General features: G+C 47.6%; 1 protein-coding gene across 2 annotated transcripts in view; it reads right to left on the reverse strand.

Moving 5' to 3' along the window:
* The window catches only part of PAPSS2 (3'-phosphoadenosine 5'-phosphosulfate synthase 2), a 71,971-nt gene that overhangs the window by 23,676 nt on the left and 27,419 nt on the right, over positions 1-20,876 (reverse strand). For both annotated transcript variants that reach the window (XM_030334802.2, XM_030334800.2), the window contains exons 2-7: positions 8,548-8,665; positions 5,066-5,301; positions 4,216-4,354; positions 3,264-3,382; positions 3,015-3,128; positions 483-594 (exon numbers count right to left, since the gene is read on the reverse strand). In XM_030334802.2, coding sequence (XP_030190662.1) covers positions 483-594; positions 3,015-3,128; positions 3,264-3,382; positions 4,216-4,354; positions 5,066-5,301; positions 8,548-8,665 — 838 coding nt within the window. The remainder of the gene's footprint in view (positions 1-482; positions 595-3,014; positions 3,129-3,263; positions 3,383-4,215; positions 4,355-5,065; positions 5,302-8,547; positions 8,666-20,876) is intronic.

Raw genomic sequence — 20,876 nt, forward strand, 5'->3', positions numbered from 1 at the left:
GCAGTGACACTTTCATCCACTGAGGAATGCAGCTGCGGCGATAACATGTGACCCAGCAGTCCGGGGGCTGAGGGGCACCCTGCACATCAGGACCGTGTGCTAGCTTCTCCCTGGCTGCCCCAGGGGGGTCCCAGCGGCGGGCAACGGTGCTCCCGACTCGATTCTAAACACCAGCACAAGTGCGGTGAAACACTTCACCTTCTCTCGGCTTTGCGTGCAAGTAAAACCTTCCTTTTTCAGTCCCTTAGATTCAAATAATCACTAATCCCTCAAGGATCATGAAAAAAAGTCCTAAAAGTGGAATTTACGCACGATAGAATTAGACCCACCATACATGATCTAAATGTTTCTCCACGGTTAAGATGTGCGACCCAAGAATTAACACTAAGAATGAACGTTCCTTGATCCTGTGAAGACTTCCGAGAAAGATTTTTTTTTTCTGTAATAACGAAGAGTGAGAAACAAACAGGGAGAGCCCGTACCATCCAGCAGGGTGTCAAAGTGAACAGCCTGTAGGTATTCCTTCTCTCGCATGAACCCTTTGAGGGGAGTGGCCCAGCCTTCGCTCAGAACTTGGACCCACTGCAGATCCAGCTGCAAAACACAAGAAACAGGTGAACGTTTCCAGAAGCTCGTTTCTCACCCATCTGGCCCCGGGGCAAGCCCTTTCTTACTCAGCTGTCAGGAGAAAAAGGCAAAAGTTTTTCTGTTTTCAGTCTTCCCACTTTTTTTTTTTAATTTTTTTTTTTCAACGTTTTTTATTTATTTTGGGGACAGAGAGAGACAGAGCATGAACGGGCGAGGGGCAGAGAGAGAGAGGGAGACACAGAATCGGAAACGGGCTCCGGGCTCCGAGCCGTCAGCCCGGAGCCCGACGCGGGGCTCGAACCCGCGGACCGCGAGATCGTGACCTGGCTGAAGTCGGACGCGTAACCGACCGCGCCACCCAGGCGCCCCTCAGTCTTCCCACTTTTATGCTGACCCATGATCCAGGGGTCAGACTAAGTTTGAGTCTGAAACTTTCCTACTGGAGTGTAGGGAAAAGATTTGAAATGGAGGCGACCTCTTTGACCGCCTCAGGCTGCAGATTTCCCGAGGGTGTGCAACTGTGTGAACATTCACTGTTCATTCCCTTTTCCTTTTTTCCTACAGAAAATTCTGGTATGGCCACACGCTTTCACCACATGTCCTAGTTAGCCGACTGAAATTGCCGAATCACTGACGCTAAAAGTCCAAAATTCTTAGCATGATACTGAGAGCCCTGCAAGCCCTGGCCCCTTGGGCTCATGGAGAAATCTCCATTTCCTCCCCACCTGAAAACTCTTACTCATCCTTTAAAACCCTAATCATGCGTCATTGCTCTGATGCCCTTTCCTGCCGACCCTAGGGCCAAAAAATTAATTATCAGGTTATTTGAAGCTCTGCTGTACCCTGTGGCCCATGTCGTTATTGAAACTATCATTCCACACCGCAATTATAATTACGTACAGCAATACATAATCACATTTTTCTGGAGCGTTGGAGGACTCAGAATTTATTTTGTGGGGTCAGGGGGTTCTGCTTATAAGTTTTTCACGACTTCATAGAGAACAAGTGAGCTGAAACAGGTTCCCAACTTACTGGGCCCCTTTCAAAACTGTCCGGGGTTTTCAAGGGTAACAAAAAGGTACCAGTGAAGATGTGATCGCCTGCTATGGACCGACTGGTACTGACCCATAGGAAGGCAGTCGCGTGTAGTGCAGTTTGCCGAGGTTGTATTTCCCTGTGCCGGGCAGTAAATTCACTGTGACCGAAGCAGTCTACACCCTCCACTGAGGCTGGACTCTGCCTCGTTAGGAAAAAGTAGGATTTGCAGAGTAGAAAAAGATTCCCGTCACTTTAGATCACGGGGTGACTGGTTTTCTCCAAATTCCTTCTCGACTGCCCCAAAAAACACTGGCATTCTGAAAAAACTATTTTCTCAGCAGTTGCCAACCAATCAATACTGCCCGATGCCTGCACTTTTGCAGAACTGAAGATACAACAACACTCATGTCACGCTGCCCTGTGCATAACAGAAGCTACGTTCCCTGTCTGTGGCATCGACCAGGGCCCTGGGGCAGCTCTTCATGGGAAATTTTTTTTTTTAATCTCTTGAAGAAGAGGTTTAAAAAACAAAAAAAATGAAGTGTTTTTCTTTATGGACATTGTACCTCCCTCACCCATATGTTCCTTATTATTTAAAAAAATTTTTGCGGGGCGCCTGGGTGGCGCAGTCGGTTAAGCGTCCGACTTCAGCCAGGTCACGATCTCGCGGTCCGGGAGTTCGAGCCCCGCGGCGGGCTCTGGGCTGATGGCTCGGAGCCTGGAGCCTGTTTCCGATTCTGTGTCTCCCTCTCTCTCTGCCCCTCCCCCGTTCATGCTCTGTCTCTCTCTGCCCCAAAAATAGATAAACGTTGAAAAAAAAAATTAAAAAAAAATAAAAATAAAAATAAAAAAATAAAAAAATTTTTAATGTTTATTTTTGAGAGAGAGAGAGGAGAGAAACAGAGCATGAGTGGGGGAGGGGGAGAAAGCGAGGGAGACACAGAAGCCGAAGCAGGCTCCAGGCTCCCAGCTGTCAGCACCGAGCCCGATGTGGGGCTTGAACCCACAAACCATGAGATCATGACCTGAGTCAAAGTTGGACACTTAACCAACTGAGCCACCTGGGTGCCCCTATTTTTTTTTTAAATATTTACTTTCTGAGAGAGAGACAGACAGAGACAGAGCATCAACCAGGGAAGGGCAGAGCGAGAGAGGGAGACACAGAATCCGAAGCGGGCTCCGGGCTCCCAGCTGTCAGCACAGAGACGGACGCGGGGTTCGAACTCATGAACCATGAGATCATGACCTGGGCCGAAGTCGGATGCTTAACCGACTGAGCCACCCAGGCGCCCCATTCCGTCCTCATTATTAAGAGTGATTGTAAATGGACTATAACGACCGCCATTACGCCTGGTTCTGCTGCGGTCAGTCTGCACCGTCTGTCTTACCTTGGTAATTGCTAACGAAGGGAGAGCTTCAGCCTCAGCTCGGACTTGGTCGAGTTTGTTCTCTGGCACAAAGAGTTCGTGGATGCCTTTCATTATAGTGTGGGGTACGATGTTCTGCAATGAAGCGGAATTGGTAACAATTTGAAATGAAAACGGTAAGAAGGATGCCTTGGTAAATAAGTGATCTTCTGTGATTTGGTTCAACTTCAGAAAAAAAGAGAAAGAAGAAAAGACGGCCGGGCCACCCACCTGCTCCTGCAGGAGCTCCACCACCTGCTGGACACAGTCACTCACTGGAGACAAGTTGGTTTTGAGCACAAGCTCGGGAGTTTCGGGTTTCTCGTAATCAGAATCGATACCTGTGAACCCTGCCGGGCACAAGGGTGAAGATCACATCAGCACCAACAGAACAGTCTTTTTAAACAACAAGACATAACACGGGTCGGAATCATGCGTTAAGCTGAGGATTTAGATTATAACAGAAAAGGTCATCGGCCACCCTTGACCTCTAGCCAGAGATAAAATATGTACACACACACACACACACACACACACACACACACACGCACACACACACACAGAGCTGTATTATCCACATAGAAAGCCCCAAATTATCAACAAAATTTGGGGAGGTCCAAGCCCTCTGGAGCTGAGTAGAATCTAAAAGGAAGACGAGCAGAAGAGAAAAATCTAAAACCATCCCCTCTAGACACACACTCATGTGCACAAACCCATTTCAGTTCCGTGAACTTTACTACTCACGACCGAGGTGATAGTTCTTGGAAAATACAAGCCCACCTTTTAATTAGCCCGGGGACATCATGAATATATTGTGCTTTGGGGGCGCCTGGGTGGCTGAGTCGGTTAAGTGTCCGACTTCGGCTCAGGTCACGATCTCACGGGTCATGGGTTCAAGCCCCGCATCGGGCTCTGTGCCGACAGCTCGGGGCCTGGAGCCCGCTTCGGATTCTGTGTCTCCCTCGCTTTCTGCCCCTCCCCCGCTCACGCTCTGTCTCTCCCTCTCAAAAATAACATTAAAAAAACAATTTTTTAACATACTGTGGTTTGACAAAAAGTTGGGTGCGCTACATGCGATTTTGGAAAACGGGTTTTGAAACCTCAAACGGGTTTGTGGGGACAGACTGCCAAGGCTCAGCGGCAGAAGTAACTTACGCACGGGCCACAGCGCTGGCTCCCCTACCTTTGATCTCCCCGGCTCGGGCCCGCTTGTAGAGACCTTTGACATCTCTACTTTCGCAGATGTTTAGAGGCGCGTCAACAAATATTTCAAAGAACGGCAATCCTGCCGATTCGTGGATCTTGCGGGCGTTCTCACGGTCCTGGAGAAAACACATTGGAGAGGGTAAGCAGAGCTTTGGCCACGGAAAGCTCCCTCACAAAACGGTGTGGGCTCTGGGACTTGATAGTTGTTGGGGTTTTTTTTAGGTTTTTGTTTTTTTTTAAGTTTGTTTATTTTGAGAGAGACAGAGGTAGCACGAGGGGAGGAGGGGCAGAGAGAGAGAGGGAGACAGAGGATCCCAAGCAGGCTCCGAGCTGTCAGCGCAGAGCCCGATGCGGGGCCCCGACACACAGACCACAAGATCGTGACCTGAAGTCGGGCGCTTAACGGACTGAGCCACCCAGACCCCCACTGAACTGCCCGTTTTCTTCAGCAAACCATAAGCATTCTGACTTTTTGGAGAAATGAGATTAGAGAGGCTTTGACTTTTTTTTGTTTAACTTTCTCTTCCTTTCAACTGCGGCCAGACGTCCCTCACGGTGCTGAGTGCGGAAGGGTTTTATGTCAGCCGGTGGCCCGGCATCTGGAAATGAAGGAACTCTCTTTACATAACCAATATGAAACAGGAAATAGGGGAGCAAGAGAAGAAAGAATGGGGGAAATTGAAAAGACAACATTCACTGGTGCCCTCCCCTCCACCTGACTCCTCTCTCCGGAGGTTCAGAAGCACTGGCATGGTGGGGGGGGAGTGGGGGAGCTGGGGGGATGGGACGGGGCGGGGGGGGGGGGGGGAAGGGCCACATCATCTTACCTTCGTGAACGGAGAAATGAAGCTGGTAATACAGACCAGACCAGCGTCAGCGAACAGCTTGGCCACCTCGGCGATTCGGCGGATGTTCTCCTCTCTGTCCCCGGGAGAGAATCCGAGGTTTTTGTTCAGGCCGTGACGGACATTGTCCCCATCGAGGGAGTAGCACGGGATGCCGTGGGACACAAGGTACTCTTCCAGAGCAAAACTTATTGTCGTTTTTCCAGCCCCGGAGAGACCTGTTCATTTCAACCAGTTGATCTCAAATCAATACCACAAAAATCGAGGAAAAAAGCACAGTTTACTACGAGTCAAGTATTTGCACTTCTGTGTTGAAATAGCTGGCTGTTCCGTGTTAGAATTACAGCATTTCACAGCAAGTGGGGTTCCTAAGTTGGGGGGCCCGGGGTGGGGGGGGGTTACACATGCTTCTTGGTGTTTCCTATTTTGCCTGAAGGGTATTTGCAAGATCAGAACACTGTGGGTGCAAATCCAGATCCTGGCTTCTCTTGAGAAAAAAAAAAAAAAAAGAATCAGAATATCTCACAGCCCCTCCTGACAGGGATCACCTGGGGTGGCGGGGACAGCCAGTCACGGAGAGCGGGAGGCCCACCTCTCCCGCGGAGGCTGATAACCATTTTGGACAACAGACCCCTCTGGCTTCAAGATGTTTTCCAAAACGACTCTCGACACAGGAAGACGGTCCTGAGCCAGGAGACCGATGCACGGTCAGGTGCCTGGAGTCTTCACGCGAGAACTGGGTTGCCATGTGCCTCTTCCCCCGGTTTCGAGGCACAATGACGGAGACGCCACACTTTATAGTTTCTCTATGAGGGAAGTCGTGAGGAGAAAGACAAAGCTGACTGCCCAAAATTACTTAAGAGCTCACAACCTCAACTGCCCTGGAAATGTAGCGCTCCAAAAATCCGGTTGTCCGAAAGGTCTCTAAATCCGAAAATGCAGCATAGCACCAAGCCACCGTCGGGCAGCCAGCCGGGTGTGGGAGAGGAAAAGGTTACGGGGGCAGAAAAGAAGGACAAGGGCTTAACACAAAGAAGATGGCAGGGGGAAGGAGAGAAAGGACAAAAAAAAGTAAGAGAAAAGCAGGGGTGAAAGAGAGAGGAATAAAGACTCGGTAAGAGGGGCGCCTGGCTGGCTCAGGCAGAGGGACATGTGACTCTTGATCTCAGGGTCGTGAGTTCAAGCCCCACGTTGGGTATAGAGATTGCTTATAAAAATAAGCTTAAAAAAAAAAAAAAAAGACTGGGAAAGAAAGGGGACATACAAAAGTAAACAATCAGTTTCCGAGGTTCAGTTATGTTTTCCAATCAGGCCCTTGGCCTTCACAGAGAATCATGAGTAGAAATGGCATCTTTGTAATTCACTGTTGAAGGCACTATTACATTAGTGTGTGACTCAGTTTCATTCGAATAGGGACACAGGTGATAAGTTCCTCTTAGCATTGTGTCTGGTGTGGGGTAGGAGAAGCAGGACTCCCGAATCCCTGGCATGTTCTCTCACGTCGGAAAAGGAGAGAGATAATAGAAATTCCCTTCGATTTTGCTTCAGGTCTCAAAGCTAAGAGCTAAATCACAGTGACTGTATTAAACCAGGTTGTTGGCATATTTATTTTAATGCACTGAGCTAACGTGAATCACACTTCCCAAGAGCTTTACTAAGGGCCAGGCACGGGGCCCAGTGCCTATGTGCTTTATTTCTTTTATTCCAACCCCCGTCCCCGGGAGGCCGGTCCTGTGCTGATTCTCATCTCACAAATAAGAAACCAAGGTTTGGCCAGGTTAGCTGCCTTGTCCCAAGTCACACGGTTAATGTAAAGTGGAGCTGGGGCTCCAAACCAAGTCTCTGGATTCGAAATACTTGGTTTCTCTTGGTCTGCCCGGTCGGTAGCCTATCTTGGCAGCCTAAGAACATGGAATAAATCGGGGAAGGATGTCTTTTTTTAAGAGTAAGAAAAAGACAGGGGAAGTACATCCTTTAGGGTTTTGGGTTTTTCTTCCCTCTTCTACCTGTTCTCTTTTTGGTTTTAAGGCCGTTCCACGTTCGATAACGCGGACCCCGCGTGTATGTCCCGGGACAAAAACTGAACACGTGAAGGCAAACACGTAAGAAGAGGGAAGCGTCTGGAACACACAGCCGTGTTTTGTCTACTGCTGCCCAGCGTGTCTCTGAGATGCAGTTGGGGGCGAGTCCAGGAATCGTGACAGGTGAACAGCGCCGTTCGGATTATAGCGAGCTCCTGCTCCGCTGTCAATCCCCACCCTGCCGGCTGGCAATACGTGCTGTGCCACGGAGGGATGAACCCAGGAAGCCAAAGGCAAGTGCCTCCGGCCCCGGGGAAAAAAACTTGGGAAAGAATGAGGCTGGTAGAGACAGGAACAGGAAAGACTCAACGGCAAGGGAAGGGGTGAGGCGGGTCCTGCCCGCCATATTCTTGAGAGTTCCCTTCGGGTCGGAATGAATCCGCATCTGTGAGCAGAGAGGAACACGTTCGTTGATCTCAGAACCTGGGCAAACATCTTTGCGTCTATTTGAAATACCGGGTGCGTGGTACTTCCTTTTGAGTCCGGGCTACGCTGGCCTTCTCCCAGGGATCCAAGCCCTGCGCCTTGTACTCAGAGTATAAGGTGACACCCCAGGACTAATTCCTGTTCTGTCACTAGCCCGCAGCTTTGACATTCTGAGACTATAAAAACACAGGAAAAGGGGGCTGCGTGGGTGGCGCAGTCGGTTAAGCGGCCAACTTCGGCTCAGGTCACGATCTCGCGGTCCGTGAGTTCGAGCCCCGTGTTGGGCTCTGTGCTGACCGCTCAGAGCCTGGAGCCTGCTTCGGATTCTGTGTCTCTGCCTCTCCCCAACTCATGCTCTGTGTCTGTCTCTCAATAATAAATAAAGGTTAAAAAAATGTTTTTCAAAAAACACAGGAAAAGGGAGATTCGTTTGGTCACCTCCGCGGGATGGAGTTATTTCTATTTGCAAGGGGCAATCGTCAGCCTAATGAAGGTTCACTGGTTTTCCTTCTTATGCAGAACCTTACTTTTTTTTTGAAGCGAAATATTCCCCACAATGTTAAAACATCAGAAAACGATAAAGAACATCTGTAAACATCCAAAACTTCATAGACAGCCAAATGCTTGTTGTCAAATAAGGAATCTGCCAGTAAATGTGTTTGGGCACAAGGATCCTTTAGAGCTAGCTGAAAGCAATGCCATCGTCAACCTGTCCCTTTCTTTCCTGCCAGAGAGGACGTGAACCAAGAAGAAGCTCGTGCCTTAATGGAGGCCTTCTTCCCCCTGATGGCAGAGGGAGGGCTAAGGCCCAGGCTTTTCGCACTGTTCCCGGCCGCATTCCCGTGTTAAAACAGACACGTGATATGTGTAATATATTACACTAAGTTCCTGAAAATTGTGTGTCACGCACCAGTGTTCAATGAACAAAATGCATACGTAGCTATCAACGCAACATACCCGTCAGCCACACGGTGCATCCTCGGAATCCGCCCCGTGTCCCAACCACCTGGCCTCTCTTGTTCCGGCTCACGTGGTGGGCCTGATAGACGACGTTGGTGGACTTCTGCTGGCTCTCCTACAACGTAAGACCAAGCCCAGTAGTGTGTTAGTAAAATAATACACTACGTATACATAAACTAAAAAATAAAATAACCGATGACGTGAACGGTCATCCCTAACCGAAACTTAGACACTTATTAATTCTACTAATTTAGAGAAAGACGCTGCCTTTAGGATACACCCCATGACCCATTGAAAGCGTCATTTGAATAAGACAATTACTGACACACTGTAAAAGTTCTGGTTCCGTGACATTTAAAAGTGTGCACCTTTAGGGGCGCCTGGGTGGCTCAGTCAGTTAAGCGCCCGACTGATTTCGGCTCAGATCGTGATCTCACAGTTCGTGAGTTCCAGCCCCTCACTGGGCTCAGTGCTGACACGGCAGAGCCTGCTTGGGATTCTCTCTCTCTCTCTCTCTCTCTCTCTCTCTCTTTCTCTCTCTCTCTGCCCCCTCCTCCCTCTCAAATGCTCTCTTTCTCTCTCTCTCTCTCAAATAAATGTCAAAACATTTTTTTCATATGCACCTTTAGATAATGGTTAGGGGAAAGCCTTTGTCTCGGTAAGTGGAGAGGCTGGAGCCAGCTGGGTTAGGACCAGGGAAACGGCTTGGAGACCAAGGGGAAAGAGCCAGCCCCCTGCTGGCCCTTGGGGGCTCAGAAACATACATACATCATCGGGGGGGCGGGGCCCCGCCAGGGAGGCCTGGAACCCAGCAAAGGGGCAGTCGGGTTGGAGACAGGCATTTTCAGTGCCAGAGGGAGCCAACAGCTAGGTGCCCAAGGCACAGTGGAATCTGGTTTAAGTCACATAAACCCTCTGAGGCTAGAGGCTCTGATCATCTTTCAAGCAAACCCAGTCAGAACCCAAGAAGCACGAGACGGTTCATAAATGAGGTCAAATGAGATTCATTCGTGAGATATTCTAGCATCTGTTCCCCTCGGGTGAGCAAATCCCCTGAAGGTATCCTGAGACCTTCGTGCCAAGGGTACTTTATAGCTCAAGGAGAACATTAAAATTTCCTTTTCTCTCTGTTCCCTGGTTAATCACTGCCATTCAGTCAAGGAAACTGTGTCTGGATATCAGATCCAAAAGTCAGTTCATCTGTTCACTCATTGATTCTTTCAGCAAATGTTTATTTAAATGAGCTCCTATTCTGTGCCAGGGGCCATCCTAGGCACCGGGAATAGGATACTAAACAAAGCAGGATGGCATCATTTTGGGGAGAAATATAGACGGAAGAGATGAAGTAAGTGGGGCCCCACACCCCGGAGAGCTGGAGGGTCTCATACATACATGTGTATCCTCTTTGAAGATCTGAACACCCAGTTCACAAAGACACACAAACGGCCAGAGAGTACTGAAGTGCTCGATGTCACGGGTCACGAGAGAATGTCAACTGCGACCCAAATGAGACGCCATTGCTAACATCGAATGGCACCAAGGACATCGCTCTCATGTTAATAGTGGAGGGTGTCAGGTGGGACGACCATCCCGGAAACACGCCCGGCAGGTGCCTTGTAAAACTAAACATTAACCTCCAGTACCACTCAGCAATTGCGTTCGTACGCAATGACTCCAGAAAAAACGTTTCACAGGCACGGACTCGAGAGAAAACGTATCCACAAAAAGACACGTACAACTTCATTTGGACAAAAACCGCGAAGAGCCAAGTATCCATCAACGGGAAAACAGCACACACACACACACACACACACACTCCAAGTCAGAACGGCAGCTTTCCCCAGGGGAGAGCAGTGTCGGAAGTCTTGGCAAGGGTTTGAAGTACACAGGTGCATTGGCTGGCCCTCCCGGAATATTTACTTAAGATGGACATTTCATTACGTGTAAATTTTACCACACACACAAAAAGAGCCATAAAAAAAAAAAAGGAAGCAAAGAAGAAAATATGTAACAAGACTCAGATGTCAAGACTCAGATGACGAAATTCTATTGTTCCACACTGTTGCCTGTATTAAAAAAGGGCTCTGATCCTAATCACAACACCCTTGACTTAAGGGATGGCCACCCACCTGTACGCACGAACACCCACCAGAGCTGAATTTGTCCACAAAGATGTTCTTTTGCTCTCTTTGGGCTGTTTTTTTTTTTTTTTTTTTTTTTTTCTCGCCACAGGTGGAGATCCAGAATAAACTCTAAACTTTCTTCATCTGTGGAAACTTTGTTACCATCTTGTAAATTGTGTTCCCACCAAGTGCTTGGTTTTCAAAAACAGTTCAGAATCCACTCCCACTGTAGTGTTTAATAGTTCACCTCTGACTTTTCGGGGGGTTTTTTATTAGCTGAATCTTAATCATTGATGTTTGTACAAGTGTTCTATCATTCCAGCCATGTCTCAACAAACAAAATCTTTTCAGATGGCCAGGTACTGGGCTTTTTGGTTCAGGAAAGCATTTTTGCTTCTTATTTATATCTTCCCTTGATTTTCTCCAAAAGGCAAACAGAATAGAAACAGATGTTTCGAATGATATTTGAACTGCAAAGGGGCGGGGCAGCCAAAAACTGCTTTGCTGAAACCTTTACTCTCTTCTAGCGAGCATATGCTGCTGTTCTAAACTTTGGAAAGAAAGGGGCTGTCAGAAAAAGAATGCTCTCTATGGAAAACAAAACACACGGTAAAGAAAAAAAAAATGTTTGCTTCCCTGCGTGTATCAACAGAGAGCCTCAGCACCTCACCGAGCACCGCTTCCTAGCAGAAACCATAACGTTGGTGGCATATTTCTGTTCTGGGTCCCTAAGAAAAATTTGGCAAAAAGCCCTCCCTTTTTCCAGTCACTGGCCCAGAAAGGCTCCCTGAAGCATTAACAGGGGTAGGGTGAGTATGGGGTTTGGAGTCCAGCAAACCTGGGTTTGAAACCTGCTTCGTAGCCTTCCTTGCTCTGGGACTCTGGGTACGTTAATAACATCACGGAACCTCTACCGGCTGCTCTGTAAAATGGGGCCAAGAAGTTTCCTCTCAGGGTTGCTGAAAGGATTACATAAAATGATTCTCTATATAAAGTATCAGAGAAAATACAGGACACACAGGAAGACAGTGAATCTTACGTGGCCCGGGGGGCATTTAATCTAGTCTGGAGAAATCATGGTTGTTTGTCTAAGTCAGCCAGACTCAGAAGCGACCTAGGGACTTGGGTCCACGCTAAGGCTGGTCTGGGGAGGTGAGGCAGGACAGGACTTCGAATGGGGCAAAGAGTTAAACACATACACCCTATGTTGTTGTTGTTGCTGTTGTGATTATTATTATCTTTGACCCAAAGTCCAGCCATTAAACACTCCACACCTCGGTGCACGACCCGTTGTTGTTGTTGTTGTTGTTGTTGCTGTTGTGATTATTATTACCCTTGACCCAAGGTCCAGCCAGTAAACACTCCACACCTCGGTGCAAGACCCGTTGTTGTTGTTGTTGTTGCTGTTGTGATTATTATTACCTTTGACCCAAGGTCCAGCCAGTAAACACTCCACACCTCGGTGCACGCACGACCCTATGTTGTTGTTGTTGCTGTTGTGATTATTATCTTTGACCCAAGGTCCAGCCATTAAACACTCCACACCTCGGTGCACGACCCGTTGTTGTTGTTGTTGTTGTTGTGATTATTATTACCTTTGACCCAAGGTCCAGCCAGTAAACACTCCACACCTCGGTGCACGACCCTATGTTGTTGTTGTTGTTGCTGTTGTGATTATTATTACCTTTGACCCAAGGTCCAGCCAGTAAACACTCCACACCTCGGTGCACGACCCTATGTTGTTGTTGTTGCTGTTGTGATTATTATTACCTTTGACCCAAGGTCCAGCAAGTAAACACTCCACACCTCGGTCCACTCATCAGTGACCAGGGTGTCGGCTCCCCGCTCAGTCCTCAGTTACCCACACAGGATGGCCTTTGCCCCAGGGCAGCCTCACCCCTGCTAGTGCAAGGACCTTGTCCCACAGCCCAGGGTCGCAGCCCCAGGTCAGTCGCTCTGACTCTGGCGCCGGGCGGTGCAGAGAGGGGAGGGCCCAGCCTCAGCCTTGACTTTGCGTGACTAGGAGAAAGGGGAAAGGGCCGGGCAGGGCATCCGAATCCAAGCCGGGTGTCGTGAAAGGATCAGAGCCAGAGGAACCAGGACGCGGGAGCCGGTGGGTCAGACAGGGGTTTACCTGCGCTCCCAGGCCGTTTGGACTTTTGCGAAACGTCTTCACTAGAAGATGGTCAAGTGGATTTGAATTTCTCCTGCACCCTCCCGCCTCCCACACCACGCAAACACAGCCACCTCCCGTCCTAAGGACAACTCCGCACCGGTCCTGCCTGCCTCTGGGCGTCCCCGTGGCAGAAAGTGCTCCAGGCGCGCCCGCCCTTCCCCACCACGGCCAGGTCCCCCTTCTGCCTACACAGAACCCCACGTTCCCTGTTCCAGCCGGGTGACTTCTGTGTCACAGCTTCATCACTGGGGACTACATGAGATAACGCACATTCGGGCTTTTGACGCCACACAAGAGTGTAAATAATAGAAAACTCTTTCCCTGGGCGCCTGCGTGGCTCGGCCGGTTGAGCATCCGACCCTTGATTTCAGCTCAGGTCATGATCCCGGGGTCGTGGGACTCAGCCGGTCAGCACGGAGCCTGCTTAGGATCCTCTCCCTCTTCCTCTGCCCCTCCCCTGCTCGCTCTCGCTCTCTCTCACTCTCTCAAAATAAAATAAGTAACAAAATAAACAAATAAACATCTCGCTTTGTTGGCATTCTCAATATGAAGACCTTCAAATGTTTTATAATTATCAATGTGTATTTATATTTCTTCCCTTTCAGGTTATTTCCTTGGGACGTCTAACTCAGAATGAAATGGTTGAGTATTAAAGGTCATGAACTATTTCCTAGGTCTCACTATGGACTGCCAATTCATTCCAGAAAGACAAAACCACCAGACTGCCATATACTTGTTTCTACATAACCCAACTCATGTGCTGTGTTTGTGGTTTTATTTTATTTTTTTCCTCCTAGATTAGTTGCTAGTAAGAATATGCATTTCTACGTAAGTTACAAATGATATTTGCATAGTCATCTCTCTCCGTCGTAATTTACTATACTCTGGACAATGACCTCACTCACTGTTAAAATACGTATCTTGTTCTTTTTTCTGTACTTTGTAGAGTAAAATCTTTTAAAATGTTTGTTTTTTTTTTTTACATTTATTTATTTTTGAGAGACAGGGAGAGACAGAGCATGAGCAGGGGAGGGAGGGGCAGAGAAAGAGGGAGACACAGAATCTGACGACTCAGGCTCCAGGTCCTGAGCTGTCAGCACAGAGCCCGACACGGGGCTCGAACTCACGAACTGCAAGATCGTGACCTGAGCCGAAGTCGGCCACTTAACTGACTGAGCCACCCAGGCGCCCTTGGATGTTCTGCACGCAGACCTAATGCTTTACATGCTTAGAGACTTAAGTCTTCTGTTTTAGACTTCACTGTCAACCCTAAGTGTGGGAAGCTATGGCTTATGTATCTTATATTCCTGACAAGGACCAGCTAGGAGGAAATGATATGGATTTTAAGGCTGGCCAGTTCAGAGTCGGGTCAAATTCTGGCTCCCCTCGCACCTTGAACAAGCTAAACCTGACCGCTCTAAATCTTGCAAAATTGTGGGGTTACAATTCTTGCTAACTGCTGCAAGGATAAAAAGGAGATAGCAAATGTGCAGTACCTAGGCTTCACTAAGTGCTCAGTAAATATTTGTTGGATGAATAATAGAAGTTTGACAAATATTCCGTTGGCTGATGGACTGAAGCGGATATCCTTAAACAATCTCTCGTCCGTTCTTTGAAATCTGCATCAAATCTGCCCCAAATGTGAAACAGTTTGCACATTTTTTTAGGGGTGCTTGGGTGGCTCAGTTGGTTGAGCGTCCAACTTCGGCTCAGGTCATGATCTCGCAGTCCGTAAGTTCGAGCCCCACATGGGGCTCTGTGCTGACAGCTCGGGGCCTGGAGCCTGCTTCGAATTCTGTGGCTCCCTCTCTCTCTGTCCCGCCCCCACTTGTGCTCTCTCTCTCTCTCTTTCAGAAATAAGCATCAAAAAATTTTTAAATAAATAAATAAATAAACAGCTGCATGCAAAGTGTTTGTAACAGCGGCTTCCAGTGCCAAAGCTGTCCTCATCCCCTCTAGCCAGCCTTCTGCCTTCCCCCGTGCACCCTGAGTGGCTCTCTGCAAGGTAGGGCATTGTCTACCGTCGTTCCGCTGTGGGCTCCAAATCTCCATCTTCAGACACCCAAATGCCCAGGACATGCGGTCCCCCAGGGCCTCTGAAACACAGCAGGATCAAGGCAGAATCCATCTCCTGTCATCACCACCCCCCTCCACTCCTTTGCCACATGCAATGACCTCACTTCTCCCCATTAGCTAAGCTCGGCCACCCTACTGTGCCTTCCCTCTTAAAATAAAAAAACCCACAATTTATCAGTAAGTGCTGTCCATCTTAGCTAAGAAATACCCTTCAAGCCACCCCGCTATTGTCAGTTAGCTAATTGCTCATGAGAACGTCCCGGACGCCCTTCAGACGGAACTCCCTGCCTCTCCCCCCACATCGGGTCACTCCCCTCCTTTACCAAGAGTAAAATTCTCTTGCTTAAAATCGTTTGGCTTTGGGGTGTCCGGGTGGCTCTGTTAGTTAAGCGTCTGATCTTGATTTCGGCTCGGGTCATGCTCCCGCAGTTGGAGAGTTCAAGCCCCTCATCAGGCTCTGTGCTGACAGTGTGGAGCCTGCTTGGGATGTTCTCTCTCCCTCTCTCTCCGCCCCTCCCCTGCTCACACTTTCTCTCTCTCTCTCAAAAATAAATAAACATTAAAATAAAGTCTATTGGCTTCTTTGAAGCCCACAGACCTCACACGGGGGTCATGACCACCTTTTTCAGCATGACCTACGGCCTTTCTTGGCCTTTACCCCCAGGCACCCATCCAAAACAAACCTTCCTTTTTTTTTTTTGCTTTGCGCCTTCACCCACATTCTCCCTCCTTGTAACGTCCTGTTCTCTACCAACCCCAAGAGACTGCGATTCGGCCGCTGTGGGGTAAGGCCCGAGAAACTGGCTTGTTTGTTTGTTTGTTTGGGAAGTACAAACGTGATGATTTTAACGCACAGGCACACGTCAGAACGCTAGCTGATGTAAGAGAATTGATGTTAATTATGGTTATTAACCGACAGCTCTGTCTGCTTCCCCAGATTAGGAGTTCGGTCGAGTCTGCACCCACATTTGTCCTGGAATCCATGTGTCTGGCCTATTGAAGGAGTTTAAGATGTACTGAATGAGGGGCGCCTGGGTGGCTCAGTCGGTTAAACGTCCGACTTCAGCTCAGGTCATGATCTCCCGGTTCTAGTCCCGCGTCGGGCTCTGTGCTGACAGCTCGGAGCCTGGACCTGCTTTGGATTCTGTGTCTCCCTCTCTCTCTGCCCCTCCCCCGCACGTGCTCTGTCTCTATGTCTTTCAAAAATAAACATTAAAAGAAATTAAAATTTACTGAAATGAATATTAAGTATTTTCAGTGAAACTAATTTGTCATGCCCGTGACAGTCCATAAGATAAGGTTTGTTATTCTATTTTTTTTTAAAGATGATCCATTTTTTTTAACTGTTTTTATTATTTTTATTTTTGAGAGAGGGAGACAGAGAGAGACAGAGTGTGAGTGGGGGAGGGGTAGAGGAAGACACAGAATTCCAAGCAGGCTCCAGGCTCCGAGCTGTCAGCACAGAGCCCGATGTGGGGCTTGAACTCCCAAACCTCGAGATCATGACCTGAGCCGAAGTCGGATGCATAACCGACTGAGCCGCCCAGGCGCCCCTAATTCTAATGTGCATTATGGGCACAGGTAGAGGGCCTGATGCTGAACTACTCTTGGAAGAATATGGCAGCCAATGCAGGGGCACTGGTGACAGGAGGGGTAAAAATCTTTTCAAAATCTTGGCAGAGTTACAGATCTGGGGCTAAGACATACTTATCAGCCCTGGCAGATGAACTCAACAATATCAATTAAAACCCGACGTACATACGAACAGAAGCGCCGGCCCCCACCTCTCCTCCCCAGACTGGACGCATGTTCCCTTCAAACAGCAGAATGGTCTAAAGCTTAAAACATGGGTGGCACGGGCAGCGACTGGGGTCCCCTCCCCTCCCCCCTCCGGCTCTCCGACCTGCCAGCCGCACGCCTCTTGCAAATTCCTTAACCTATTCCTTTCCTATCCCTGGAAAATCGCCTGCGTAACAGTCTGCCTAACTGAGCTGTCACAAGGATTAGATGAGGGAATGGACATAAAACAGTAGGGCCTGACCAATAGCTAAGCCCTCCCTGAATGTTAGCTACGCTTGTTGTTAGTGATAATTAAAATAGTTATTATTACTAATAATTATAATACAACAATAATTAAGTGACCGATCATAGCTAAAATTATCCAGACAGCCCAAGGGATTCTCTCTGCTCAGTCCTCCTCTGCCATGAAACATGTAGTACAGAAAGAAATGTAACCATATCCCTCAAAATTCAGGGGCATTCTCCCTGATTCTCCAGCTGTAAAAGCTCTTCGTGCCCTGCATTTTTAACTCCACGCAGCGCACACAGCACGGGGCCCTCCTGACGCAAGCATATACAAAAATATCTCAGGGGGCGCCTGGGTGGCTCAGTCGGTTAAGCGTCCGACTTCCGCGCAGGTCATGATCTCAACCGCTTGGGAGTTCGAGCCCCACATGGGGCTCTGTGCTGAGGGCTCAGAGCCTGGAGCCCGCTTCGGATTCTGTGTCTCCCTCTCGCTCTCTGCCCCTCCCCCACTCGCATTCTGTGTGTGTCTCTCTCTCAAATATAAACATTTTAAAAAATGTTAATAAAAATTAAAAAAATATCTCAGTGGTCAGTCCCTTACCGAAACTTAGAGTTTCTAAAGCCTCACAAAACAGCAGAGTATGGCATGCCCCATCATGTCCATTTCACAGACAGCAAAGCTAAGGTGCCAAGAGGTCAAGTGTTTGACCCACGGTCACACAGAATCTCAAGTCCAAGTCTTCTTATTCCAAACTGAACAATCTTTGAGGATCTTACACACTCAGTTTAGTCATTAGACACAGGGTGCAAACGAGTCGTTACCACGGCTTCCTTACAAAGACGTGCCTGGGGCTGGTTGACAAAACCCAAGAGTGGAGACAGGCTGCCTACAAGAAGCCATTTTTTCCCCTCCAGAGGATAAGTCCAGGATCTAGAAAACCCATGTTTTGCGTATTTCATACCTTTATTCCTGACCTCTACTCCTATTGACTTAGATCTGGTTCCTAGAAATGACTGGGGCATTTCTACCCCAGATCCACTCCTGGGCACATGGCCCATTCTCCTGGAGCCTCTGGCCCCAGCTGTTGATTCTAAGACTTCTTAGAAACCACCGTTGCTCACCTGGGTTGACTCTTACCCAGCAGCTCTGACACGGCTCAGTGGGTGGCCCTCTGATGTGACAGTTCCATCTTTTCACACCTCACCTCGCACACCCTCTACCTCCAGCTTCTACGCACCCGTCAGTCTGAACCCCAGAACTCCCCCCCTAAAGCCCAAGCTGTCTCTTGCTTCTGGGTCCATGCACCATGCCATTCTTCATCTTTAACACTGAACTGTGAATAAGTAATATCCCCACGACTCACAAACTTTCTGTTACACAAGAAGGTCTACCCGCCTCCCTTCCCACCTCCGAAGATACGTAACCCCTTCTATTAGTTCCTCGTATGTCCTGTCAGTTCCTTTTTTTTTTTTTAATTTTTTAAAAATATTTATTTATTTTTGAGAGAGAGACAGAGTGTGAGAGGGGGAGGGGCAGAGAGACAGGGAGACCCAGAATCGGAAGCAGGCTCCAGGCTCCGCGAGCTGTCAGCACAGAGCCTGACTCGGGGCTGGGACTCACAGACCGTGAGATCATGACCTGAGCCGAAGTCGGATGCTTAACCAACGGAGCCATCCAGGTGCCCCATATCCTGTCAGTTTCTTGATGCGAACAGAAACAAAACTTAAAATCTGTATTTAATGTTTAATTGCTTCATCCTCCTTTCCACACTATTACACATCTTTATCAGCTCTATCTTGGTGAATCTTTCCACCTCCATACAGAGAGTTTTCTTATTCGTTTTACCCACATAGTGTTCCACGGTATGGATATACCATAACGTGGCTAACCTTTGATAGACATTTCCAATGTTTTACTACTGTAAACAATGCAGCAATGGATTACCATGTGCTTAATTTCTCCCATGTGAAACTATGCCTATGGGATGAATTCTTAGAAGTAGGATCACTAGGTGGTCAATCAATATGGGCATATTGATACATATAACTAAGTTGCCTTCCAGAGAAGATTCTGGAAAGTATACCAAGCTACACATTCACCATCGATACACAAGTTCCAGGTTCCCGACAGCATTGACACCAGGGTATGTTATCAAGACTTTCGGATTTCTTCTAATCTAATGGATAAAAAATGGTATTTCAATCTGATTTTACTTTGAATTTCTGTTTTAGAATAGAATGATGCTGCACACCTTGTATTACATTAGGCTTGTTTGTATTTCCTTTACTCATTTACTTTTTAAGCTTTCCTTCATACCCCTCCCCCATCTTCTTACTGCATTCTTGGTCTTGTGCTAGTTGATTTATAGGAGCTCTTTCTATTGGCAGTAATCTTCCCATCGGTTCTTTGCTCCCTGACTTTGCGATTGGTATGACTTATGACCTGCTTACAATGTTGCTCGTCACAGAGTTAGTTTCTTCAGTGTAGTGGAATCGATCAATCTTTTCTTTCAGTCGGGACTCCAATTTTTCTGGTTATACTACAGCTTGGACACAACTGGTGTGACGGAACGTGAGTACCACGTCAAGCGAGAAAAGAAAAGTAAGGAAAGAACGTAAATACAGAGTTGTTTTGGTCAGTCTTTAAAAAAAAATGAAAGTCTGAATAAAAAAGAGTGGTTGGGCTTTTGTTTCTTAGAAATTTCTATCATTCTTGAGGATTTTCCTCTGAAGAAGAGAGAATATATAAAAGAGAGAATATATAACCTCAATGGTAAATAGTATAAAGTCTTTGCAATCCTGAGGCTTGATGAATTTATGAGAAGTCCCACATGCCTAATTCTTGTACTGGAAAAATATATGTGAATTAGCTTTTTATTTAGTGTCATTGTAAATGAAAGTGCTTATAATGAGTTATAAATTCCTTAGAACAATGTAGATTAAACCATAATAATTTTTACTTTATACGAAGGCTCCAGGTTATACCTGACTACATAGTACACATTCATCTTCCCCTTGATCAAGTTCAACCCTGCTAGAAATAAGGGCTTTAAGGATACACAATTCATTTGATTAGAACCTTAGAACAAACCAGTATATGAAGGAAAGTAGGTGACATTATGCCTACTAGGGCAGTTTTAAATCCGGTCATTTAAAAGATTACATCAAATTCAGAAAAGACTATGTGCAATTTCCTATTCAATCATCACTTCCTTTTGAAGTGGGTGTAAACTTTCGCATATTTACATTCTAGTTCCTTTACCTGAGTGCGCTGGTCTAGTAAGTAAATTAGCCAGCGAAAATCTAAAATAAGACGGTCTTAGGGGGCACCTGGGTGGCCCAGTAGGTTAAGTGTCTGACTCCTGATCTCAGTTCAGGTCATGATCTCACAGTTCGTGGGACTGAGCCCTGAATCAGGCTCTGCACTGACGGTCTGGAGCCTGCTTGGGATTCTCTCTCCCTCTCTCTCTCTCTGCCCCTCCCCTGCTCACACGCTCTCTCAAAAATTTTAAAAAAAAAAGTCCTGCTTCCAAACTGTTAGCTGCTAGAAACAACTGGGTTGCAGGAACACAGTATGTGTCATCGCAAGAGACTAAAGTTTTACCGGTTCTGAAATTTCAGACATCACTGGTTTTCAAAGTCTAGATCATTTTTTCCAGCAAGACGTATCGCCTATATTAAGAACATGCAGCTTTCACACATTACCTGGAAACTGGTGGTGAGCAGAGTCGTGGGCTAGGGGAGGGGGATGGAACAGGACGGGGAGGGGGGAGGCTGTGTAGCAGGGCATGGGGAGACTATATGGAGACATTGTGGGGAAGAGAACTCAACCTCAGGATCCACGACTGAGCAACTCAGACATTCCTAGGTGGCCACACTCTCCCCCTCTGTCAACCAGTGAGTAAAATGGCCTTTTTTCTTCTCTT

The sequence above is a fragment of the Lynx canadensis genome, chromosome D2 (genome assembly GCF_007474595.2).
Source record: "Lynx canadensis isolate LIC74 chromosome D2, mLynCan4.pri.v2, whole genome shotgun sequence".
In the NCBI taxonomy this organism is placed as follows: Eukaryota; Metazoa; Chordata; class Mammalia; order Carnivora; family Felidae; genus Lynx; species Lynx canadensis.